The 27385-nt window shown below is 35.0% G+C and overlaps 2 protein-coding genes across 3 annotated transcripts in view; one reads left to right on the top strand and one right to left on the bottom strand.

Annotated features, from left to right (window-relative positions):
• Positions 1-6247, bottom strand: part of MS3_00004974 (uncharacterized protein) — a 68097-nt gene extending 61850 nt beyond the window's left edge. The window contains exons 1-4 of the mRNA XM_051212974.1: positions 5964-6247; positions 5831-5932; positions 3774-4000; positions 2542-2698 (exon numbers count right to left, since the gene is read on the bottom strand). Of these exons, the coding sequence (XP_051068904.1) occupies positions 2542-2698; positions 3774-4000; positions 5831-5932; positions 5964-6191 (714 nt within the window). The 5' untranslated portion in view covers positions 6192-6247. The remainder of the gene's footprint in view (positions 1-2541; positions 2699-3773; positions 4001-5830; positions 5933-5963) is intronic.
• A 5387-nt stretch (positions 6248-11634) lies between these two features.
• ETHE1_1 (Ethylmalonic encephalopathy 1) lies at positions 11635-26408 on the top strand. Of its 2 annotated transcripts, XM_012936859.3 has the most exons (6): positions 11635-11766; positions 13852-14017; positions 17623-17827; positions 18094-18334; positions 20522-20656; positions 24493-26408. In XM_012936859.3, the coding sequence occupies exons 2-5, from the start codon at positions 13853-13855 to the stop codon at positions 20637-20639; spliced, it is 729 nt and encodes a 242-aa protein (XP_012792313.2). In that variant the 5' UTR covers positions 11635-11766; position 13852; the 3' UTR covers positions 20640-20656; positions 24493-26408. The 2 variants fall into 2 exon arrangements, with proteins under 2 accessions (XP_012792313.2, XP_051068903.1); XM_051212973.1 differs by lacking the exon at positions 24493-26408 and having other exon boundaries at positions 13834-14017; positions 18289-18334; positions 20522-21110.
• The last annotated feature ends 977 nt before the right edge of the window (positions 26409-27385 follow it).

The following is a 27385-nucleotide window of genomic DNA, read 5'->3' as shown; positions in this document are numbered from 1 at the left end:
TTCAATTTTGTTTTGAATTTTTGAGTTATAAATTGTATATTATCCTTTAAATTACTGATAAGTCTTGCGGATTGAACGCTATATTCGTTTCCTAAGCTATTCTGTAACCCCCAAGCTAGAACTATACAGCGACCTGAACACGAGATAAAAGACTCAAAGTATGCGAGAAGTAGTTTACTCCAAAGTTCATTTTAATACAGAAAATACAGGGTTCTTGTAATATTTTAAATGTTCTTGGGTTGCTAGAAGATTCTGGAATGCTACTAAACGTAGTAGCAGTGTAGCAGACAACCAGTCGGAGCCTCTGCATGTGACGTCTCGCTTCCTTGATATTTTTGGCTAAGACTTCAAGTGAACGCTTATTGGATGAAAAGCTTCTTAGTGTTTCCTGATGCTTGCTTGTCTTTTGCAAGCAATTTTCTGGATCACCCCAACAATTACTGTTACCGAAACGTATAATTTGATAAATACTTAATATTATTTTGTAACTTATTTCCAGGATTGACAATTTAACCGACATCATGAAACTTTAAAAACAAAACTTTTAATTATAATCTAAGGTGATTATTATTAGATTTTAAAAATTAACATTTAATACTCAGTACTACTTAAATCATGTTAATTAGTCCATTGAAAATAGCTTCTACATGTACCAGTGTACACCAATGTTCAGTGAATAATGTATTATTATGTTTTTGATTAGACTGAACGGATACCTTTCTGAATAATCCAGAAATTAGCGTTAACATCTGAAGTTTGATTGTATACTTGAAAATAGTCATCAGAAAGTATTCTCTATAACTAGAATGAAATTCGTATTTTCTTAAAGATTATAACATCCATCACGTAGCGTAATTATCAGAAAAGTTAACCATACTTCGTCTGTTGTGTACACAAAGCTCGAAAAGTGGATTCTATACATAAAGCGATCACTGAATAATAACCATTAAAGCGTCTAAATTTTAGATTTATTCGTTATATCCGGTGAATAATTCATAAACATACGGAATTTTACATCACTCTATACAGTAGAGATGACATCTGGGGACTAACTACTATAAAGGTACAATCAACAAGTAACAATAATGAGAAAGAAATGTTTTAAGACAATAATAGATCGGGAAATGATTTAGAATAGGTAATAAAAAAATGTGTTAAATAAAACGGAGAGAACGTTAAAAAATAATATCCAAGTACATATCAATCTCTTATGTACACTTAGATAAAAACATGCTAACATCTTACCTTATATGAACCTAGAAAAAATCCATGAACTCATTAATAAACATGATCACTAATAAGTAAGAATACAAAAATATAGAAAGTAAGCCGGACATTTGGAGAAATCAAATGTAATTTCTAGTTACCATTAGAATAAAGTGTGTAAATTCTCAGTTCATTAGAGATGAATTCCCCAGTGGATAAACATATCATGTTTAGGATCCGTACCCCTAGTAAACTCACCTATATCTTTGTAGTGGAACGTTACGGAAATTAAATGAACGATTGATTGATAATCTTGACAGAAAATATGGAGATTTATAAAGCATTGTTTTTCATAATCTAAGACAACAAAATACTGCTTTTAATCACTCATTTCAATTAACCGTGAGATGATGAGTTATTGTTTGTTATGAAGACTTAATTTTTTTTAGACATTTAGGAATACATTTGCTGTTATAACCGACAAAATATTACCTGTAACTAACAGTTTTTTACAGAAAGTTAAAAAGCTCTTTTTCAGTCTGATTACTCAAATAGTTTACCTTTAGACAGTATAAGGTCGTACTTCTGAAGTAGGACAATTTACGTGAAAATTAGTGTTACGTGATTTCGTGTAGTGAGATATAAGAGGTGAAAAGCTCAGAATGATATCGGTCTGCACTTATATTTAAAAAATCTAATCACACAAGGGCTCTTTTGAAAGACATCGATGATAACTTTTTGAATAAACTTCAAATAATAAATGTCTTAAAAATAATAGCAACTATGTGGATAAATTTATTAAATGATATCAATAGTAGGTTACAATCTAAAGACAACATTCTAATTGGTACTACCACAACAATGTTTCGGGATTTAGATTATACATAAAAACACGAACTAAGTCTTTCACTAGAACATTGTTTTAATATCAGTACTAACATAGAACTAAGATACTGGCATTAACTATATTGATTGTTATAAAATATTTTTATTCTCAAATACTGCGAAAAGTTTTTGGATTAGCGAACCTATCAATAAAGTCGAGAAGATGAACAGAATTATTCAAAAACTTGATACAGTTGACTGTATATCTATACTGACTAATAATGTTTATAATTCAACTTTCATGGAACTTGTGAAAACCTTTTCATGAGATATTAGTCAGGTAAACTGAAAGTAGGTGTAAGATTTAAAAACATGTGTATACACATGTACATATATATACATATATGTGGTTTTAGTTAAATAATAGTCAACTGCATAATATCAAATTAAAAAGCCCATAGCATCTAACTCAATGGTTATTATTAAATAATAATTACAAATGAAACTTACGTGTAGGCATGTTTTCCCTGGAATAGGTACGGGTGCATTTAAAAGATTAATAATCCAAGATTCTATTTCATAGACAACTTGAATTAATAAATGATCAACATTTATTTGTTCAGCTGGCTGACTACTCAGTATAGTTGACCAGAAAGAATAAGACTGACTAAAGCGAAGTGAGAAAAATAAAGAGAATTACAATTTATGCTGTCATTTTCTGTCGTCGTTTTAGCATGTTGCTAGTACAAAAACCTCTATATTTGAACCTAGTCAGCTAGAAAATTAGGAATGATGGAAAACGTTTTCACTAGATAGACCAAATAGGAAATAAATGCAGGACTTATCCATAAATATACCTACATATCTCCAGAAAAATCATGCTTCATTTTTAACCAGTAGGGTTTGTTTCCTTTGAATATTGAGTCAATTATTTATCAATAGAGTGGACTCGTCAGTATCTCTTACTTAGTATTTTGTCTATGTCTGTTTGCCTCGGTGTATCAACCACTCTAACCCAAATAACGAGGACAAACATTTGGCAGCTGTCCAAACCTGAAAATGATTATTTCTGACAAGCTTCTTATTTCACGCTTTTTCGGTATCTCTGAATCTATTTCAAGGTTTGGATATGTCTACCTCATTTTAGATTCCTTCCTCGGTTGATGTAAACAGTTTTGATGTTCTTCATGAAGTAATACTCTAGATTTTAAGAATCACCTACGTCTTAGAAATGTTTATAACTAGATGCAACATGATTATTGATAAAAAAAATCACAAAAACAAAGATGATTGCTCCATGAATTAAAGACATTTAATAAAGAATATTTATGTAGACATATCATTCATTAGCTCTGCAAAGTTTTTAGATTGAGTATGCTAGATCTCGTAACTTTTGATTAAAGATATTGTTGGATATGGTTCAAAACCGCAGCTAAGGACTATAATCCAATAGTTACTCATGTTCACGGAAAAATACGGCCTAATTTTTCTTTAACAGAAATTTATGTGACAGTGCTTTTGACCATTGTTTTATGTGTTTAACTTTGTCAAATGTAAGTTCTGACTCATCCGACGTGTTAGGCTACTTTGTAATAAGGAATGATCTTTAGCAACTAGGAACTTCTAAAAATACAAGTACAGTGGTGATAATTGAAAGACTTAGATTATGACGAACGACCCAAAATTTCAGTATCTTATTGAATATACAAGTATCTCGAGAAGAAACAGAATGACAATTCTACCTTTTGGCAGAGTATAATTTTTTGAAATATTCATCACATCTATCGATGATTTCTTTCAGGGAGTGCAAACATTGACGAAATTTGGAGAAGAAAGGATGGTGACTGATCAAACATAAGGATGTTAATATTGACTGCTTATTGTCATTCCTCAGTATTTGATCTTTAGGCGCATCAACGAGAGTTGAATTTGAATCCCATTTACTTTTGGAATCTTCGTTTGAACATACCTGAAAAAGTCAAGATGAATAACATTGTGTTCTTAGAAAAATATTATATATATAAATGGGGTTTTTGCATCTGACACTTTATCACAAGCTCATGCTCCAAATTACGTCGTTTTTAGTGACCAACAAAACGTTACCTAAATTTTCTATTAATTCTTATAACCACGTACATAATGTTGGCAATACTGATTCTTCGTAACCCTGATTTTTGATTCGATTTACGTGGTTGTCGGACCAAAATAATGTATTAATCATTAATGATATCACAAATACATTCTTGCAAATTTTTAAAACTATTGGCTGTGGTTCTGCTGGAGCCTTGAATTCACGCTAAATTTAGAGCTCATAATGAAATTTCATATAAAAGGTATCAGAAACTGGCTCAAACATGTGAACCAACGCGGTTTTATGGTAATAAATGGCTTAAAACCATATAATTGTAAACAAAATCAAGTTATTTAGATGAAAGGCCATAACTCACCTGCAATAACAACCATTTGAAACTATACGTTCAGCCACAACTAGAGCTGAATACCTCATTTGACGAAAATGTCATACAGTGTTATTTAAAAAAACACTTTTTGGGCTTGTCGGCATGTTTATACAATATGACATGGAAAAATATTACATTTTGTCATCAGTAAACACAGTGTACACTTAAACGGTAAATTCTAAGCTATTCTCAACCATATTTCGTATTACCTGTTAGTAACTGCTGTTGCATCTATCCTACCTGTAGAAATACGACTTCTACACACAGTCCAAATATATAACACTGAGCAGACACAAATAACTAAGTTCTTGAGACACTCGATATTCAACCAACTGTGTGGCTGGTTTTGCCCTCGTTTCAGATACCTCGCCTTGAGTAGATGGTTAGTATCACTAACTCCTACATCTACAATGCGGCTCAAGGCTGAATACACCATATTATACGTGACAAACGACCGTCAATCAAGCCCCTATATGAACGTTTTGTTTCTTGCCAATGAAGACGAGAACATTTCAAATTGTGAGGTATTTTTCTTTGTTTTATACTAAAATAAAAAACAATGGGGCACCGTAGTATTCTCGAGACCAGAAAAGCATTAAGGTCATTGCTAACACATTCTTATTTATTCCACAAAACAAGCCGCTAGTAAAATATATCTTGATAATGTCTTTTACTCTCGTCTACTTATGTACTTGAATGAATACCCTGTTTCACCATTTAAAATCCATTGATATCACACCAAGATTCAAAATATTGTTAAACTCATTCGACATCTTATCCATACTGGTATGCTCAAACGTTCTTGAAAATGTCATTTTCAGCCCGTAAATAATGCAAGTACCACACTGAAGCTCTATTTAATGGGTGTGATGATTAGTTTCTGAAGTTCATTTATTGTTATCGTTTCAAATTAATTTGGGTTTTATTCAAATTGTCATGTATAACCGGAATCATAAGCAGATATCTTTGCATTGACATACATTTGCCTTGATAGTCATATTTATTAGACAGCCACTTTTTAAAATGCATAACGACCTAAAACGTCAAATATTAATCGGAAAACAGTCCAAGAATTTCTGTTTGTTGAAACTCACCGTCAGAAATGCAGCACATTTTTGGAAACACTTATATAAAGAAGAACAAACGAGTTTCATGACATTGTAACTAAAGACGTATATACAGAATACATAAAGGTTCCTTTAATTGGAAGGTATGTGTTCATTAATAACCGGAAAGAATAAAGTGAATGGCTTACAAACACTTAGGAATTAGACCAAAGGTGTCACAACCAGTAATCAAAACAACAAAAAAGACAACCGTCCGCAAACATTAAAACTTACTGAATCAAATACACTACACTGTCGAAAGAAGTTCAAGCATATCCCGAAGCGAGTTTTCTGTGAGTCTTTATCCGTCAAAGTAAACACAAATGTTGTAGTTCCCTACTAATACCAAAGTGATAAAAAATATTACCATATTCGCCGAACTCAAATTTGACGACAGGCATCCTTCAGGCTGGCAGAAGTACACGACATCATTAGGCAAAACAAAGTCCTTATGTTTTAACAATGGATAACATTTCAAAATGCTTGGTATCTGATTGCAAACCTCTTCAGAATGAAAATGTCCTTCTCGGCCTACGAACACCAAGTAATCAATCAGACGAGGACAATATGGAGGGCTATCACAATTAGAAAACATGCTGAGAAAATGCTTATTAATGACGCTTATTCAATAGACCCTCCTTTGAGTTCATGTACACCTACGTTGATCAGATTAAACAAACAAAATGTGTACGTATTATTTAAACGTGATACCGTAAAAACAAATCAAACCGCGATAGTGCACAGAAAGCTTCGCCTACTATGTGTAAACCATGAGAAGTATTTTCCGGTGATTTTTTAACATTTTAGGCGATTATTCGGAAGATGAAAATTTTGGAGGAATATTGTTCTCTGAGTTGGATGGTTTGATCGTAAGGCTTCCATCGATCTCCTGATTGGTGAAGGCTCCGCGACCAAATGATCTGGCTCAGAGAACGAAACTACACCAAAACCACCCGCCTGAGCTACAAAACTTCTCCAACGTAGAAAAAAATCGTCGACATAGTGAAATCGACAGTCAAGATAACTGTTATTCTCAGTCATCCTCATAACATGATCATAAGCCTTACAGCCCTTTGCCAACTCTGCAGCTTCATACATTCCACGTTTTTACTTTGAGAGCACAGATGATCGATTGAACGATACTTTCGAAAATAAAAATGGGTGGCAGACAGAGACAAGGAACAAGGATATTAGGAGGGATGTAAACAAGATTGATAATGTTATACAGATCTGTAAAATTTCATTCGCACATTCATAAACAGTGTTTGTTGTCCCTTTACTTTTAAACATGATTGAAATCCTAGTAGTTTTGTCATTTCAGCTTGATAATTGTGATCGAAACATTTTGTAGATGATCACCTAAAAAAAACACCGCTTTAAGGTCTTGATCAGTGTAGATATCATCCAAATAAACTTATTTTGCGGACGGATGTCATCAACTAACTTTTTATTGCTTTGTATCGGCAGCCCATGAGGCTTGGTTCCTGAACATTTCCATAGATTTACTTCTATAAACGAAACACGTGTGTTTGTTGCCAATATTTCCATCAAAATAACTCATTTTCATCAATTTTTTGCAGAAATAGAAAGAATAGGAAAAGTCGAATTTAGCGTCTTACCTTTTTATTAACTTCCACCTAGGCTTATTAGGTCAAGCGATATCACAGTACGCTAATCCGAAAGCCAAAAACGAATCTGTACAGCTTGTATTCTTCAAGCATCTAATGTCAACAGATTGCGCAGTTAGTCGGATTAGAGTATCTGTTTGATCTACACAGCATCACACAAATCTATCTTGTCTAATGATACTTTAAATAATCTCACCATAACTTGTTCATCAGACTCTTCGATCACACTGACGTAATCTAAAGGACAAAAATATTTCGTCAGCCATATAGACATTTATTGATTTGGGTCATGGTTAGTATAAAATTTAGAATGGGAATAGGATATCGCATCTGCCTGTTCAGGTAGTCCGCTAGTCATGGTTGAACCAACAGGCCGATATTTGCTGTGTTGTCAACAGCAGATTATATAGTTTTCCTGATATCTGGTTCTATTTAACTCACCCTACACTTCAGAATCCGTTAGCACGTGCTTGTATGAATGCATTGCAAAATCCCTCCATGTATGTACTTGCATTTTGTTCCTACTAATTCCTTTAGTTGTACATTTTGTTAGTCTTTTTGATTCCATTTGACTTGGTTATATTTGTTTTTACTAGAGTTCTTATATTTCTTACGCCTTCACTATGTTTCCATGTTTCTTCCTGAACTGCATTTACTTTGTTTTACTTCATATTTAGTCTTGGCGGGAGCCATGTTGTTTTGTTCCTCCTTTTGATTGTGTTGCTTGTATTGAATGGAATTGTACATTTTTCATTGTGAACTGAAGTGCTCTTCCAGAACTGGAAGCACTCCGTGTTGTAAATCAACCAAATATTGTCTTTTGAACGAATTCGGGAGTGATCTACTGAGACAGGATAGTACAATATTTATTTGTTGATATTGGTAATTTTCTCGCATCCTTTATCAACCTCCTTATTAGTTGTAATTCAGATTTGAATAATTGAACAATTCTTGGTTGAACACATGTGTGGTCATATTTGTTTAGGTAACAATGTAAATTTAAACTTATAATGAATTTCACTACCGCCATTTTACCCAGTCACTTTGTTTTGGATTCAACTGGGCTAGGGAGCGTATCTAACTCACCTGGACAGCTATCCTTCAGTCCGAACCTTTATTTGGATCTAACACTCCATACTCATTTTTTCTTGTCGTCAGTTTCTTGTTCTACCACAACATTCATCATTCTTCCATTGCCGTCAGTATCTATGGACATTTTGCTTCTCTCTTGATTTTTCGCGGTTATTACTACTATATTGTTCACAGTCGTTTATTATTCGACCTTATAGTATTTCACTTGTCCGTCCAGCTTTTGTTTCATATGATATCTTTGAAATTTCTGATTAACTCACTAATAATTATTCACCGAGTTCAAATAATTAAATCTTTGTTGCATTAGGAGGGTAAGTCAATAAAGAACACAATATAATTACCAGTCCCAACAAATAAACTTGTTTACTAATGTGGAAGTGTCATTCCATCATTTCTAGATATATCAAAAACAGTTTATTCAAAAGATAATATTTAAATCGACGAAAATATCATTAACAAAAGCATTGAGTGCTACTGATTAAGATGGTGAGTGCTCTTCATTTCGGCAATGTACTTCGATTCACCGTCAAAAAACGTCAACTTCCAGTCATTTCGAGCGACACCGTGATGAGCCAAGACAATACGAAAGCCACCATAGCCAAAATGTCAAGCAGAACGAAGAAGATGATGCAAAATAGGGTCATTGGAATTCGGTAGAAAGTACAATAAAAAATGAACAGTGATCGTCCCACCTTGCATCAAAACATCAATAAGATTTACAGTTGAAGAGACTCAGTAGGATAAGTTAAAAGTCTCCTCAGTGTAGGCACTTTAGTACTCTACCGCGCAGCAATTTCTAAGTACCTTCAAACGCTCTAGTCAATAGGCAGACACTTCACCCAACCTTAATGTCGAAATCACTACGATTCTTAAACAGTGTATAGAAGCATACAAACACCTAGCTCGTCACCAAAACAACAAGAGGAGCGAGACTAATCAATCAGATATGAGATAACAGGTCATGAATTTCGGTGTGAAATTCAATCATTTATTTGGCGTATTGTTGTTTCAGCTGATGTCAGTTCGTGATGAAAGTCCTAAATCTAATTCCTAACCCTAACCATCGATTGTAAGTCATTATTCTATTTCCTCACACTGGTTTGTAACCCTCATTTAGTCCTAGTTAGTAGGTGAACAATCACAAGGCCGCTCAAAGTTTATCCACAGATTGTGGTGCTGGTAAAGACCCCATTAGCGAAATCTCAGTTGACTCCCGAGATCGCAAAGCTGCAGCATGGTGATAAACTGGCCAAACTAGAAACTATTCCTTGCGTCTCGTCAAACGGGGGGTTTCTTGATTTTATTCTTTGAATTAATTAATAAAATAGTTGCATCTGACATACCCATTTTTCTTCCCTTCTAGAATTTAGAATTTCTGTTCACAACTCAAATAAGTTCGGAGACCTAGAGCAAATTACTTGTCAAATGACTATCGGATTGTCCATCGCATCATCAACGAATGAAACTCTTCACCTTGACATATTACTAAAGGTCCATATCTTGACGAGTTTAAAACCAAGTACGTTAAACCAAGAGACCACGATTGCTAACTAACAGAGGTCATTCAAGCTCCTATCCTTTGAAACTGAAACCAAGGGAGAATTTTTCCAGATGACGGTACCGACTGCGCTAGAATGTACCAGAAACATAGAAGCATCCTATGACATAGAAGCATGAGAATGCAAAAAGTGGTTGATTCACATCTATTCACCAAAACTCAAAAGTTCACATCCGAAGGTCCTTCATAAAATGCAACGGAAATGCAAGGAAAGCAAACGCAACGCTTGAAGAGCTGACACAAATACATTCTGACCCACATGTTATCATCTCCGTTTCCCCCATTATACTTATACCTCGACCTACCCACAGTTTTTATTGTCAATGATTTAACTTAGTCATTTGTTCTTGGAACAATCGTCTCTTGGCGCTTAAATTACCACTTTATTGTTCCCACATTGCAACCAGTCAACCTGCTGCCTGATAATGTAACAGCTGCAGGTTTCGGGAAACCATACTGCACTGAGACAAGCGCACCAACTTAAACTACATGATATACAAATCCATAAATTGCTAGCAAACTGACCAGTGTAAATGCAATGGAATAGCTGGACTATCACATCTTAGACATTACTAAATATATGGATCGGTACTGAAACATCAACAAGCAAGCGCACTAAAATCAATGTGTTCGTCGAAGATATGACAAAGATATTGAACAAACACCACATGTCACTCAATCTCTCTTTGATATGGGGTTTCTAGTTGAAGTATAATGTACTGACGATCTTGATTTTGCCAACCGGAATCAAGACAGCGCCTACCGTTTGTTTACGAAGTTTTGAATTAGGTAACAGATAACATATATGTAAGGATTAAGTGAAAGTTGGTTCTTAAAACGCTTGAAATCAATAAAACTATAGGTGAAAATATATTTTATTGGTGACTTTTGTGTGACGCTTAATAAACTTTGAGAATATACACGTACTTAAATACGGGCAACAAATTACTTTGAGGAACTGGGACTATAATTGATAGACGACCATTTAGCGACGCTGAAATGACCTTACGAATGTTCATCTACTGACTAGTGCGAAATATATGTAGAAAAACCATTTTGAGGAATTAGAATTATGAATTACAGTTGATGTTTAAGGTTAGGAATTAGATTTAGGACTTTCATTACGAACCGACATCAACTGAAACAACAAAATGTCAAAGGGATGGATAAATTTCACACCAAAATCCATGATCTGTTATCTCATGTCCGATTGATTCGTCCATACATTATAGTCTCGCCAAAATACTTTTTATGCAACCAAATAAGTAAAGTTTCGATAGTGCTTGAAATGAATATTATAAGTTTCCTGCTTCAAAGGCAGCAACTAATGAACCTGATGTCATCCATTACGCATCCATGAGTATTCAGTGAGGCTTCTTAACCTTTTCACCATCTTACTCTCACTTTAGATCCCAAACTTAAGTTTCGTAAGTTTACATACATCAAGGTCAGAAGGCAGTGCACTTTAGCCGACTCAATTCTCACTTGAAACCATGTCCACGATTTGTAAATCCAACTCAAAACTCAAGTTTAAACCTTTATAACTTACCTTGACCTTTTTGCACTGTAAAATAACAGTTGGTGATGAAAATTATGAGGTGACAACCCTAACTCAAAACACTAGATCGACTCCTTATACATATCTATCTATCCAAAACTTGCCCTTTTTTCTTAGCCGGAAAATATAGTTTGACTTGTTAGGGTTAATGACTGTAATCCACTGTCATTCCATAACTTTGTACTGTTCATTGTTTTATTACTGACAACTTTTTTCTGATTGGTCGCTAATTGGCTCAAGGTCGTTGGTGCTTATTAACTTACTGGGATTCATGTAAAGTAATTCCTTTGGTTCGACCAAGTTTGAGAATCGATTACTTCCCTTCCGTGTCCTGGTTCGTTAACTTATATGTGTTAAAAGCTCTGGAATTCTTTTTGATGCTATTTTTGCTACACACATACCTTAAGAGGTTGATATTTTAAGACAAGACTTAAGGTACATTGCAGTCGTAGATAAAGTAAAGAAAAGCTTTAACTATGGTTAGTTATATAGTAATACATTTTTATGCATTATGCCGTCTTTTTTATTAGTAAATAACTAGCCATACAAACGAAATATCCCCAAAATTTCCCCAAACACTGGTGAAGGTCATTTGACTCCGAGAGTTTCCCCGAATACCCCAAACTTGGAAGCTCGGGTTGTATTCATACATACAAGTAGATATCATTTAAATGTGATTGCGTGATTACACACTACAGGTATTATTACGCGTTAAGTTTGTGTTTAAGCTTTTTTATTGTCTTCTAGCTGAAATACGTATCTAAATAAAACATCCTAGAATGCTTCTGCCGTGAAAGTGGACACTGACGAAATGAGGCTAGACTATAAGTTATGGACAAATCATAGGTTATAGTCTCACCCGAAAGGCTGTTAAGTGAACCAAAGCCCCCGTTTTTCAAAATTACCTAAGTTATTAGCCCTAAGGCTGAATTAAGGTTCTGTCTCCAACAAAACGTCCAAAATTAAATTTTTCGCACATGGTTTCTTTCCTGTTAAGATACATTTGAACGTGTAACCTGTGAACGGTCTAGGAATTCGGAGTATTACTATAGTTCAGTTACTTAAGGTATCAGCGTATGCTTTCATTACCACGTAAGGAAAATTTTTACTGGTTAACTATTTACAGAGTTGACTGTCTTGTCTGAAATTTGTTGGGCAGTTATTTCAAGTCGGCCTAAGTGTTATCTTCCAGTTTGTCCATAAGTGTTAGTAGGATGTCGCGACAGGCTTCTATGCAATGGCACTACAATGACAGTCAACCTTCGGGACAAAACTACCTTGGAATACATTTAATGACAAGATGCAACCAAACTACTGTCTAACTCAGGAATATTAAAATATCAGTTTATGGTTTAGCGGTGATTATAGAATTTTTACAGTTTTTATATTAGGGACTGATCCTAGCTAGACCACCTTTTGAGGCTATAAAGTACGAAACAATTGTCTAATCTTGGTATCGGACTCCTCAGCAGTGCACATCTACAATCGTTCAAAGGCAGTTAAACGCAGGATCGGCCTCGCACGCCGACTCATTGGTATAAAGGTTAAGTATTCGCAAGCGAGATAAAACTTCTTGGATTCTAAATTCTCTGAAATGGACTGCCGAGGAGTCTCACGCCAAGACAAAACGGCTGTGCAATACTTCCTGGTTTTCGATAGTGTCCTAACTAAAATCAGTTCGTGATTTAAACCATGGAAATCGAGAATTGTTGGTAATTATAAGTCTTAGTTAGGCCTGTTTTACTAATGCTTGAATCATGCATAAATAACACAAGCGTACTTTAGTAATTGGATTGGGGAAGTCATCCGGCAACCTAATCAAATGATTTATTTGAAAGGTACTCAATAGATGCCACCATTTCATATATACTCAGCTGTACAGAACTTGTGCTGAGGTTGGTTACATATCTATTTATAAACTACCGCAACATATGTGTGGTAAATAACATATGTACAATAAAGATCATTCTTCGCCTCTTTTGGAACTTATTTAGTTAAGTCAAATACACTAGTACATCACCGTAAATCATTTTTTATCTGGCTGGGGATGGAGTGGCTTTTGCAGCATCATGCACCCACCTGCTTCTGTTTGGGCACCCAGACAGTATTCCTGCCTTCTCACAGATCGAATGGCAAAGTGTGGCGCATATATATTTGATGCCTTCTTTTACCAATGCTTACGTGTTTAAATAAATAATATTTCGTTTGTTGGTAGGAATAAATCTAACCATCCTTTGGTAGAATTTATAACTACCTGTAATTCCCGACTTTCACTGTTTTTCATCCACATTCACAAAGTTTTGGTGTGTTTTTCAGACTTACATAATACTCCTTAAAGCTTAGTGTTTTCGTTTTGATTTTTAATTATTTTGATTGGTAAATGCTCTGTTTTATTGAACAGATTTATATTATGTTACAGGATGTCATCCAAAGTTCCTATACTTTCTGCCGGTGGTCCTTTGATATTTCGTCAATTATTTGAAAAGGTTTCATCTACATACACTTACTTACTGGCCGACTCACATACCAAAGATGCTGTTATTATCGACCCTGTTTTAGAAACTGTTGAACGAGATAAAAAACTTGTAGGTTGGTGTAATTCTTAACTTTTAAGTAAAATAATAAATAAATTTTCGGGTAATCCTAACAACATCAAATTTCCGGAATCCTGACTTCTAAAAGTGGTTATGTGGTCATATTCTCCTTTTGTCATATAGGTGGTTAAGAGTATCTTAAATCTAAAACCAATCGAGTGGATTAAATTAGTGAATAAAACTGTGTTCACTGAATTACTTTTTGTTTGTCAGTCAGTCAGCTACAACGTAGGATCAGGCACATATATGCATCGGTCCAAGTTTCCATACCTCATTAACACAACAAGATGGACACCGGATTCATAAAAGTAGTTAATTCAGAGGTGGTAATATATAAAAGAAAGATTGCAACAAGGATATAGCACAGGAAGAAAGAATTAGTTCGTAGAAAGAAAGATATGAAGCGATTTTAATCTCTTAGTTTAAGGGAAGACAGAGAGTGTATACACCTACACCATTGTGATCGATTCTGAGCCATGTCACCAAGAGTCTCCAACCATTGGTTCCAATAGTCACGCGGACCCCAACCAAGTAGTCTGCATCTACCAACATGGCTAAGACTAGAAGTTAGTGACTTCAATCACTGATACCACGTTTTGGTTTGGCCGTACCTAACCTTCTTCCAACCATCCCGAACACCGGTTAGCATTGCACGTCGTGGTAATCGGTGTTCAGGCTTACGTAACACGTAGCCCAACCATCTCAGTCGATGAAGATTCACAACTTCATCAACAGATTTACCATCGTTCCCTAATACTCTGCGTCTAACCTCATTATTACTTACGCGGTGATCCCAGCAGATGCCAGCAATATTTATAAGGCGTCTGTGGTCAAATACTAGTAGCTTACGAGTGTCTTCTACTCTTAATGGCCATGTTTCGCTGCCGTAAATTAAAACAGAACGAACTGCCGCACAGTATACTCGTCCCTTTATTGATAGACGTATATCTCGCCTTCGCCAAAGGTGACGTAAGTTGGCAAAAGCCAAGCGAGCTTTTCGAATCCGTGCTGAGATTTCGTCAGACACCAACCCATTAAGGCTGATCAGACTTCGCGTTCGACTACTTCACTCTCTATCCTTAGTTCAGGTGTTGACGCGGACCAATCCTGAAGCATAACTTGCATTTAGAGGGAGAGAAGCGCATTCCAAACATTCTGGCATTGTTGCTTAGTGCTACCAAAAGACTCTGCATTTTGTCAGCGTCTTCACCAAACAGGACTATGTCATCTGCGTGTTCTAAGTCGATAAGTGGACTTCCTGGATGGAGATCAATACCTGAGAACTCAGTCGACGAGAAAGTTATTTCCATCAGTAGATCTATGATGAAGTTAAACAAAAATGGGGAAAGTGGACAGCCTTGACGGACACCACTTGTGGTTGCAAAAGCAGATGACAGTTCACTATAAGCTCTGACTCGACTGGTAGTGTTCGAGTAAAGAGCCTTCACAAGGTTTATGTACTTCTGGGGTACGCCTTTCAATGACAGACACTGCCACAGAATCTCGCGGTCTACCGAGTTAAATGTCGCTTTTAAGTCAAGAAAGACCACCACTGTCGGACGCCGATAAGTATGCCCATGTTCTAGAATCTGACGAATGGTGAATATGTGGTCGATATGTGTATGAAAACAGAATGCCAACGAGCATAAGCATAAATGCGCTCATTTTCTCAGATAATCTTTTATTAGTTGAATGATATGAAGATAAGGCGTAGACAATGATGTACCGGTTCCAATGACCGTATTTTCATACAACATTCCAATGAAACCCTGTACAACACGATATACAGAGAAACTAAAGCTAGTGGATATGAGCAACTAGTACGTATAAAATGAATGATTAAACAGTGGACATGGTTATATAAAAGTATGTTTTTCGTCAAAACCATTACACTTCATTAAGAACTGCAAAGACAAACAACGATAAAACTATGTTTTCAAAACAATGAAAAAACTGAAAATAAACAGTAAAGGGAACAAAACAATATGATGCTCGCTATTCGTAGTCAGATAGAGTGGATTTACATGAATCATCATCTCCCGGACACTGCCTGAGGTCATGGTGCCACACAAGATTAACTTTATGATTTAATTATTTCATAGGTTGATGCCGTTTTTGATCCTATTACCCATTATCAGTACAACCAATATAGAATTTTCAGTTAACCAAGAACTGAAATATAATCCAATCATGCTCATTCGAGTTAGCTACCTCAAATTTCTGCGTGGTCTTTTCAACCTAACACAAACATTGACCTAATGATTTTACAGTACTCCAGTTGTCGTTTGAGATCATTACTGACGAAATAGTTGTAACTTTCGCTCGTCAGGTAAATTTTACATACTTTATGCTCATTAGCTGAAAGCAAACCAAAGTTATCTTCTCTTTTAAGGTTAACTTCATGACATTCTACTGTCCAGGTGATTGCGATCACTAATTACAGACATATCTGAGTTCAAATTTGCAACTGGCGACTTTGTTCTAGCATTGTTTCTCTTTCTCGGTAAAATATTTAATTACCTAGGGCTTAAAACCCCATAATTTTATCTATTTAAACTCACAAATCCTCAGCCGTTCATTCAGATATTTTCAAATCTCATTCCCATCTAGGTATAATTCATTGGTCTAATCATTATCCTTTCAATCACCAAGTTATAGATTCGGATACTACCCCAATCTCGGCACCCAACTTAAAATACATAAAAATTGCCTGAAAATAATTCTCACTGCCTAAGACCCATGATATCGTCCAAGCACTTCGGTGACATAAACTATTTTACGTATACGGAACAATAATTTGCCCAATAATTTCACAAATCCTCATTAGCAAGACAAACAAACAGTTACTATAAATAATCATACACATTTTTTTCATATTCTTATAAACTTAGTGTTATTTAATTCATCAAGCTTAGTGGTGAGATATTTACAGTCAATTATCCAATCTCTAAAAAGTGCAAAACAAATTCCTATTATATAATGCTTATCTCTCCCATAGTTACCGGAAATTTATTTATTTATTTGAACACAAATATTGGTACAAAGGGGCACCGAATAAATATGCACCACACAAATCACTTGATTTGTGTATGGGTGCCCAGACCGAAGCAGGTGGTTTTCTTAGCGGGCCATACCCGAAGCCGTTCACCTAAAGTTCGATCCATGAGGGAGTGAAGCAACATCAGGAGATGCAGTCCCATGGTAGCCGGTAACCAATGATTGGTTAATACACCATTTGTTCCTTCAGGATACTGGAGCCCATGTGCACCATTGGTTTGGAATCAGGGTTTTCCAACTCCTCTAGGTGAATCCTCCATATCTATCAACCTGGTTAAAGCTCCGGACATTCCCTTTTCGTCCTCTCAATTTCGTAAACAACACCCTCGCCTCGTGAAGGCAGCGATTAGGGCTTCCCTGACAGTGGTCGTCTACGCGTGAGAGCATTTGGAGAGAAACAGATAACTCCACACCCTCGGCCGTACCAGGGCACTACTAAGCAACCATCTTAGGTTTTTAGTGTTTATTTATAGTAGAATAATCGCAATTGTTATTGTAGCAAATTTTTCATCTATTTCTATTGATATATTGTAATTTAGATATCTCAGTTGAATCTTAAATTGGGTCCGATAATAAATACTCATTTGCATGCGGATCACGTAACTGGCAGTGGGTTGTTAAAGCAAATTCCTGGATCTTTCAGTGTGTTGTCGCACTATGATGGAGTCAAAGTTGACAAGATAATAAAACATGGAGATGTTATTAAATTTGGAAATTTCGAATTAGAATGTCGAAGTACTCCAGGTAGGCTCGTATTAAAGTCACCTTTAATTTTATTTGAAAAACATGTGACTGTGTAGTTGATCATTTTTTAACTTTCTAAGGTTAAATGAAGCAAATATACAAAATTCACTTTTGTTTTCAGTTCATCGTTTTCTAAAAATCTATAATGTATTGCATTACTCGTAATTGTAATAGAACTGAACGGAATTTTTATTACGTAGCTCTTTAAACTTATATGTTGACTTCATTGTTATTACCATTATCAATGCCTTATATTAACTTCATAGGGCATACATCAGGTTGTATGACGCTAGTATTGCATTCCGCTGGTGTTGCTTTCACTGGTGACACACTTTTAATTCGTGGTTGTGGAAGAACAGATTTTCAAGGAGGCTCAGCTGAGACATTATATGATTCAGTCTATTCACAAATCTTTAGTCTTCCAAATGATTATACATTGTTTCCTGCTCATGATTATTTAGGCAACACTATGACTACTGTTGGCGAGGAAAAGGCGTTTAATCCTCGGTAAGTTTATATATATATATATATATATATATATATATACACTAAATGTGAAACTTGTATATATTGAATTTTCAGCGTACACGCACACTAATCGTTCCCCAGATATTAACATATTCTAAATATCCATGATATGTTTCAAACTAATCTTGTTTTAATTTTTAGGTGTATGCGGCTGAGTTTCTCTCTAGACTAAACGAAGTTCTCATTGCGATAGTCAATGGTAGACAAATCCCCAATTTATGTTTTCTTCAATTGCGTTTACCAGTTTACATGTGCATGTCAAATCATCTACATCAGAAGAATAGAAAGTAGGGTCAGTATCCGCATGTATGAACACATTCCACCAAATTTGCGACCAAGAACAGGAATTTTTCGACAGTGCAGTTGCTTGACATTTGTTTAACATTGAACATGATGCTGATGCTTAAAAGTCCTTAGGAAATATCAATGTGCACGAAAATTAAAATTTATTGCGTTTTGCTGGAGCCACTCTAATAAAAAGATTGAAATCGAATTTTTGTATCCATAACGATACAGTTCTCAATTTTGTTTTGCCTTGGTGACCTCGTTTACATGAAGTTACTGTGCGAGATTTTTCTCCATGACCTTAATCACGATTTCCACTATCTTATTCCTTATTATGAGCTTTATTCACCTAGTTTATATTGGTTAAACTGTTACTTAATTTATGGCATTAATCTACGATCTCGCGGAAAAATTCTGTTTCCCTGTCCCCAGTTTTCTCTTCTAGAATATTCATATATTTAACCTATAAGTAAGCAAACGCCTGAACAATAGTTGATTCTTCCACAATTATCATCACTGATTATTCTATATCTCCAACTCAAGGTTATTCAAAACTTATGAAGAATGGATACCTGAGTCTTTTTTAAGGATTAGTGCCGGGTTTTATACAGATAATTAGAAACTGTGAAATATAATGAATTCATATTGTTCTATTACATTCTCTGTTCTTTCTTACTCAAACTTACAAATAAATAAGAAATCGTATGAAGGATTATATCCCCTGAATAATGCACATTATGTTGTGATCTGTTACACATTGAAGTACTCATCTCATTGCATTAATTTTACACAAACCTCTAGTTCTGGCCTGATATTATCGAAACCTAGTTCCGCTATGCAGAACCTTGCTTACACGAGCACAGTTTGGCAGACCCGTGTTCTCGATTCCTCTCAGTAGTGAAGGCAGTACCGCGCGATTTAAATGGGTGATTTATACCTGGTATGTCTACTAGTGATGTTTCCTAATCTTCCACAATACCGAATTGCAACACAGCTCAAGAATAAAAGTATTGCTATGCATTAGGGAGGTCAGTGGTCAACGAACTTCCTACGTTGGCCTCTTAAGACAGATCTTCCTATCTAAGCTTGATTGGCGACAACGAAGACGAGATGGCGGGCATTCTTCATCACTTCAGTGCTGTATAACACGGCTATGTCCACCGGCTACGGTTGCCGACTTTATGAAGATAGAATATATAAATAGGCTGGAAAATCCCAAGACACAAAGTAATATGATATTTAAAAAATATATGATGTTATAACAAAAAGCAGACTCACAGTTTATTGTTTGGCATACTGGATCACATTGAGCACACCATGTATATTCCGGGTTTGACAATGCTTTTGTTCGTAGCATTCTTTTGATTGAATGTTCCCAAAGGAATGAAGCGGGTTCAAAGATATATTTGAAAGGTTGTCAATATGTGGAGAAGCGTCTGACTTAAGCTAGGTACTTGTTACGAAAGATGCGTAGGATGGCCGGTAGGCCATCTGGTGCGGATGCATGACTGATCATCTTCAGTTAAAATGTGTCCAGTTAAACTAATGAGTTCAGTATTATTGTCGAAAACTTAAGAACTATCTATTTGGGGATCTACTTACTACTACTATGGAAATTTACTGCCTTGTTTTAAAATTTATTCAACCTATCATGTACACGTTCTATACTTTATAAAGATCTATGTAAATCTAATTTAACACTTAAAATGTATTCATTTCTTACTAATTGTCAACTTAAATATCCGCTTTGATCTAACATACATCAATGTTCCTTAGATCATCCAATAATAATGATTCAATCCAATTAATTTCAGTTTAAAATTTCAAAACTGTTCTATCCTACTCTCTTTTTCATATTCATATTCATTTTTAATTTTTTAGATTAACTAAAACCAAAATTGAATTTGTTAAAATTATGAATGAATTAAATCTTCCGTTACCTAAACAAATGGAACGTGCTATTCCATTGAATCTAAAATGTGGTATCAATGATGAATAATGACAAATGATTCTGAAGTAATATATTCATTTATTTGTTTGTTTATTTGTTTATTTATTTCTCTCAGTCAGTTTACTTAACTTTGTTCAAAAATGTCCATTTTTTAAAATTAAAAAATCAGATTACTTTATCCGTAACTTAGTGAAATACTCATTTCCAAAAAGGAAACATCTCCATATAAGTGACTTACATTTATTATCAACATCCTATTTCCATTCATTAAGAGTGATACTTAAGTTTTGTTTACAATACCACTTCTATTATATAAAATTGTCTTCTATTGTTTTTATTGGATATTGATTTAAGCCTAAATTTTAATGGTTTAGTTTTCAATTGATCAAAATTCAATAATCTATTTTGTGCACTAAATCTTTAACCATTAATATTGATTTAATGCGTTGTTGTTTTTCATTATTTTTCCTTATATCTCTTCTTATCTGTCAATATAATTGATTAAATCATTATGATTTCTAATATTGATTAATTTTTATTTATGTGTGATAATAATCATCTGCTCACTAGTGACTGACTTCAAGAGATACTCCTGGAGTTCTAGTGAGAAGCCGTTACCAGTGGAGTTCAACCAGGTCTGTTGTGAGATATCAGATCACTGAAGACAATGGTATAAGGTGGCGCAACTTCATGGATTGGTTGAAGTTAGACATTAGCACCATTGGATGCCGGCTCAGTGGTCTAGTTGGTTAGGCGCCTGGCGCGAGACTGATAGGTCCTTGGTCCGACTCTCGCGGGGTGCGGGACCGTGGATGCGCACCGCTGAGGAGTCCCATACTAGGGCGAAACGGCCATCCAGTGCTTCCAGGTTTTCCATGGTGGTCCAGTTTTAATTGACTCATAATTTCAATCAGTGAAATTTCTAAAATCTCCACAAACCCCTTCTGATAAATATGCATTAATCAAGGTTTAATTTTCTAGAAGAAAACAAAGTAAAATTTATTTGTTAAACATCATCTGATAAATTAATTGATTCAATGTGATAGGATGACAGTAACTATTAAAAGCTCTGTTGTGCTGTAGTCTGATTTAGTTACACTTCCTACAGTTGACTAGACCCATTACACAAATGGCCTGTTACGACCGAGAGTGGGGAGAGTTAGCTCTCCCTCTCCAAATGCTCTTATATGGCCACGTGCATAAAACCACTGCCAGGGAAGTCCTACTCACTGCCTTCTCGTGGCCGGGGGTGTTGTTCACGAAAGTGAGAGAAAGAAAAGCGAATAACCGACGCTTTAACCGGGTTGGTGGACACGGAGAGTCCACCTAGAAGAGTTGGAAAACCCTGATTCCAAACCAATAGTGCACATGGGCCTCAGTGTTCTGAGGGAACAAATGGCGTATGGACCAATCGCTGTTCATCGGCTCCCATGGGACTGCATCTGTTGACGTCGCTCCACTGCCTTATGGATCAGACCTTAGATCAACGGCTCCGGGTGTGGCCCCTAAGAAAACCACCTGCTTCTGTTTGGGCACCCGGGCAGTATCCCAGCTCTCACACAAATCGAATGATTTATGTGGCGCATATCTATTTGGTGCCTCCTTGTACCAATGGTTATGTGTTTAAATAAATAAAATTACATTGACCGGGTGCATGATCATCTACTTTCAATAGCGTATATCATCTATTGTTAGGTCTTGAGACGGCTCATCAATTGTCCGGCTTCTATAAAGCCATGTGATGTATCAAGACTCCTCCAACAAATTAAGCTCGTGAACCGCTCCATGTGATTCGATACGGAAGGAGAATAAGTTATCATCATTAACTCTTACGCAAAATTTGTAGCTCAAAGCTGAATGCCCAAACATTTTTCTTAGTTATTGAGATGAATAAGCTTTAAAGTTGTAGTGCAATTCAGCCAGTAAGTTGCAGATCAATGCCTTCCCTTACTTCCAATGGTTTGGGGACCTGTTTAGTATTACTGGGCCTCATACATAAAATTTGACAATATATCCATAAAAAGTAAGCATAAGGAAGCAACGAATAAGTGAGTTACACTTAATTAATTATTTAGTTACTACCATCTTAATGTCCTCATAAATGTATTGAACCACTCAATATTATGACGACCTTTGAGCAAAAAATTAGTTTAAATAAGTGTGTAAAGGTCTCTCTATGGTAATTGGCCCTAGAAAACAAATTAACGAAACAACTCAATATCAGACAAAGAATTTATGCATATATGACTGACCAATATTATACATTAAGGTAAACGAGTTGATTGTTTTTTTATGGCAGTCGGTAATTAAAATTAGGGGCGTTTGAAAAGGGTGACATCAAAATGACTGGTTCTCTCTCCTTACCCTTAAAGATAAATTTTTAGAGTCCAGTTATAAATATTAAAAAAACAGTGGTTGGTATCGATGCCGATATATGTCATCATATAATCTAGGCACACTTTTTTCCTACAGATACATTAAGGCATGACGTTCAGAGAAATTAATTATCTCCTCGTGTAACCAGTTTCGAGATTGGATTTAATTTAATGATACGTGGTCATTAGAGCTCAATGTTATTGAAAAGTAATCAGTGCACAAATTGTTGGCTTTCATATCCTTAGAACAACAATCATCGAGTATGTCATTTTTTAAATTCTCGATATTATTGAGGGACAGGCTTTGAGGACTGCAAAATGGGAAGGAAGGTATGGAGAATTGTTCATCATTATGATGGCAGTTAAGAAGAACAAATTCAAGCCACGGTTATTCTAATGTTATTTGTACGGTACATGACTTCATGTTAAATGTTTTTTCTGGTTTTCAGTATAATGGAAGAGATTTGTAGCTTAGGATGAGGATTTAAGTCAAGTTGTACTATTATAACCCAGTGAAGATTAAGTTACAGGTAACTTCCGAGGACTGTTAATAGACTAATATTCTATAAATATTCTTATTGTATAATTACTCAATAACTACATTATGTGTGTTTATATTCCCCTTATTATAAGCTTTATTTTGACCTATAATTTATTACTATACAATTTACGGTTCTTAATCTATGTTCAGTCTGTTAATTACTATCTCACGCGTTCACAGCCACTTTTTGGCTTATTTGTGTACACATATTATTTTCTATTTTATGGTACGTTGTGGTCTGTCTGATTGGTATATAAACAGAGTATGTTTGAAATACATAATTCATATTGCGGAAGCTGGTATTGTGCTTTTTTTGGACTCAAGCAGACGGGCTAGAAGGACCTCGGACCAACAAGGCGCTAGACTGCCCACACCGGTTGAAAGTCATTGGTCGGTATAGAGTGAAGATTTGTATAAGTCGTATTCTGATTGGTGGATAATTCGCGTGGTAGAAAGGCCAGACATTAAGGTCACAACATGTACTTTGTAAGCTGGATGGTGTAATCGTGATGCGTTCATTTTTAGAGAAGATCGATATTCTGAGGAAGCCAGGTTATTCTCATGGAAATAGTATACATCCTTCTACGTACCTGCCTTGTTAGCTGACTGTGAATATTCAGCAACATCATATATTGAAATTCTGAAATGTATTCATCAATAGTTCAATGGCATCATTCGAATCGTTCCAATCTTGTCAACCGCAACTACTAATAATATATTCGTTTTGATCAGTAAAATTAAAACATTATATATAATATATATATATCGTCCTATCACTAAGTGAATAGTTAGTACGTGTCAGCGATAATAAAAGTGTATTTTCAAATATAAATTTGGTCACTTATTTATATTGGTCGAGGTTATCTACAGTTTACAATAAGTGTTTAATGTTTAGCATTTATTGGATAAGTGTAATTCTTATTATTGATTTCATTTCAAATATATATAACTCACTCTATTTTTTGTTTACTATCCACCATGTTAGGCTATACTAAAATGATGTGTTTACATAACACAGTAATTGGATTATTCGAAATGAAACCTCTAGTGTAAATTACATTAATGTGTTACACTGACCTACCAGATGAACGGTAAAATAATCGATACAGCACGTTTATCGAATATTAAAAAAAGGGGTGATGATAATCCCACTTTGTTATGTTCGCTAGATTTTAAAATAAAACATATCTGAAAATGAAAAGTTATAGTATTTATTATATGAGATAATTATTCAATTGATGATATAAGGCTTATGAGAAATTCTTATAACTTGTGCCCCATTAATATATAACGTGGTGATACCGCCAATGATAAAACACTGGCTTATTGACCGGACCAATGACGTATGGGCCCGTACGACCATTTTAGAGTCTTTATCGGTCTTCCTTCCTGTTTAGCCTTGCCTGTTAAGTTCAGAACACCAATCTCAGCCTCAGCGGCATGAATCATGTATTTCAAACATATCGGGTTTATATACAAACCGAATAGTCATCACACTACAAAATAGAAAACAACATTTGTACAAGATCTAACCAAAAGTGGCTGTGATTGTGGGGAACTGTAATTAATAGACTAGGCATAACTCGAGAACGGTAAATCGTATAATAATAGACTATAGGTCAAAATAAAGCTTATAATGAGAGGAACATGAATATGCATAGCTTAGTGTTATGACCTTGATCTGTCTACTTTAGATTAAGACCTTGACGCAATAGGCTGGCCGGTTTAACCTTGAGGCTAGTACGCGTGAGTTCGAGGTGGGGTAGAGAGAAGAGAACTATTCTAGTACCTGATTGGCTGGCAAGCACGCGAATGAGAGAAGACAAGTCAGTTGGAACACTATCGACTGTATTGCGATATCCTGATTTCCTGTGAAATCGCTGAACTCCCTGAATTCAGATCAGTGCAAAAAGGTACATGAATAAATAGGTGATTTACCTGACCACAACGTACAATAATTTGGAAAAATACAATTATGTCCAAAACTGAGAATTAGGGTAGGAAATAAGGTGCAAAATATTATGTTTAAATTATAATAGCTTCGAAACAAAAAGGGGTATGGCAATGAATGATACATCGAACAAAAGCTCATGTTCTGTGGAATAAAAGAGGTACAGAAATAAAAATCAGTGTTTTACAAGCTCTGAATAAAATGAAATAACGTCTTGAAAAATAGCTTTCGTAGTTTGTCAGGGTTTCTTGTATCCCTGTTCACATCACTTAGTTACTTAATAATTACACAATAAAAATATATGTATCGTATTGATCCGCAAATAGTTCTCAAAACTTACTGTTCATAATTCTCGTCGGGATATAACAGGAATATTAAATTTACGAACTGGGTAGAAGAGGAACCGAGCTTAGTTGCTACTAGTGAAACAAGATTAATAGGCTTAATGGACACTTAGATCTTGATAATTTCTCGAAAATGTGTTGTGAAGCCGAGAAGTTCCTGGAAATAGTTTGTCTAATCAGGAATCATAAAATTTCAGTATTGTGAATGGATAATTGCTAAAATGGTTATCGATATTAGTGCGTCTTTCAGATGTTTGTATAATCTCGTCAATAGTTTTATTTTCTTAATATATAATAACCCTTAAAATCATCCTGCTTCCACACTTCCCGCGTTCTGTTTACTGTTCTGGTTTCAAGAGTATTAGTTTACTAGCGACTAGGAAGTCGATTACAAATCGCTCACTTATTAGACATACCTTAAAAACTTACTGGAATATGAAAAAATAAGATTTAAACTGTTGGTTTCTGTGCATTGAATGTACTTGGTTTGCAGTGTGAAATGCGTGATATGTAAATATCATGTGAGCTTAGGTATCCTAAGGTGGTGATTTGAGCAGTTCTTAGTTAAGAATTTAAAACCGTTCACAACTTCCATATTTTGGGCTGTACTTATAACTAATAGTGAGTTGAAAAATACTTAATGTTTACAAATTTTGTATAAAAAGAATAATAGCTGATGAGCTTACCTTGTGTAATCACTAAAAACTTACCTACTGAAAACCTGTGGGGAACGAAATATTTTAAATCTAATATTGTTGTTAGGAATATAATTTAGTTACTTAAGTGATATCATTACAACTAAATAATTGTTTGAATTCTTAAAAAATGAAGAACGCTTGATAACAATCACTAATTTAGACGTTGTTTGATAAATACAACGGCATTCTGTAAGACTCTCCTAAAATTTACTACAACTATTCCCGAACGAAATATTCTATCAAGGAATATCAACCAACAATTTAAACTCTTGAGTCAAACATGAGCAAAGCTCTGTCAATTTATTCTATCGCACATTTTCAGACTGTTTAACAAGGAAGTTCAGAAATTGTGTTGTAGCATCTTGACTACTAACAAAGTGTAAGTAGTAATATTTTACTACAAAACAGTTATTGGTGGGACAAGCAAATTCCAAATAAATTTGTTGTAAGATGTGTTTTAATTTAGATTGACAGTCCAAGTTAAGTAAACATACCATAAAATTATGCACCAACAGTTTTGAAATAAAATTGCATTACTCTAAGTGAAGGGAAAAGTCTGATATTTTTCAATAAATTATTTATTGTTCAGCACAAAATCTAATGCATAGAATAATTATCATTAGAAAAAAGGCAGGCTTTACTTGGTCATTTAACTGTTTACGCGCTTTTCGCTTGTACTGTTATACCTAACATATGTTCTATTGACACTTTTATGTGAAACCTATGCAATACATCAGCCGATTGGATTATTTTTTATCGAAGTTAATATTATATTGAATTCGAAAATATGGTGTATCTTAAATGGGATATTTTGGTGCAAGTGTTAAAATTCGCTTGCAGATGTTAGAAAGAGTTAGTTGACTACGTTTTCAACCTACCAAATTA

This window comes from Schistosoma haematobium, chromosome 3, assembly GCF_000699445.3.
Source record: "Schistosoma haematobium chromosome 3, whole genome shotgun sequence".
Classification (NCBI taxonomy): domain Eukaryota; kingdom Metazoa; phylum Platyhelminthes; class Trematoda; order Strigeidida; family Schistosomatidae; genus Schistosoma; species Schistosoma haematobium.
Note: the sequence above shows the minus strand (reverse complement) of the source record. Positions and strands in the feature narration are given on the sequence as shown.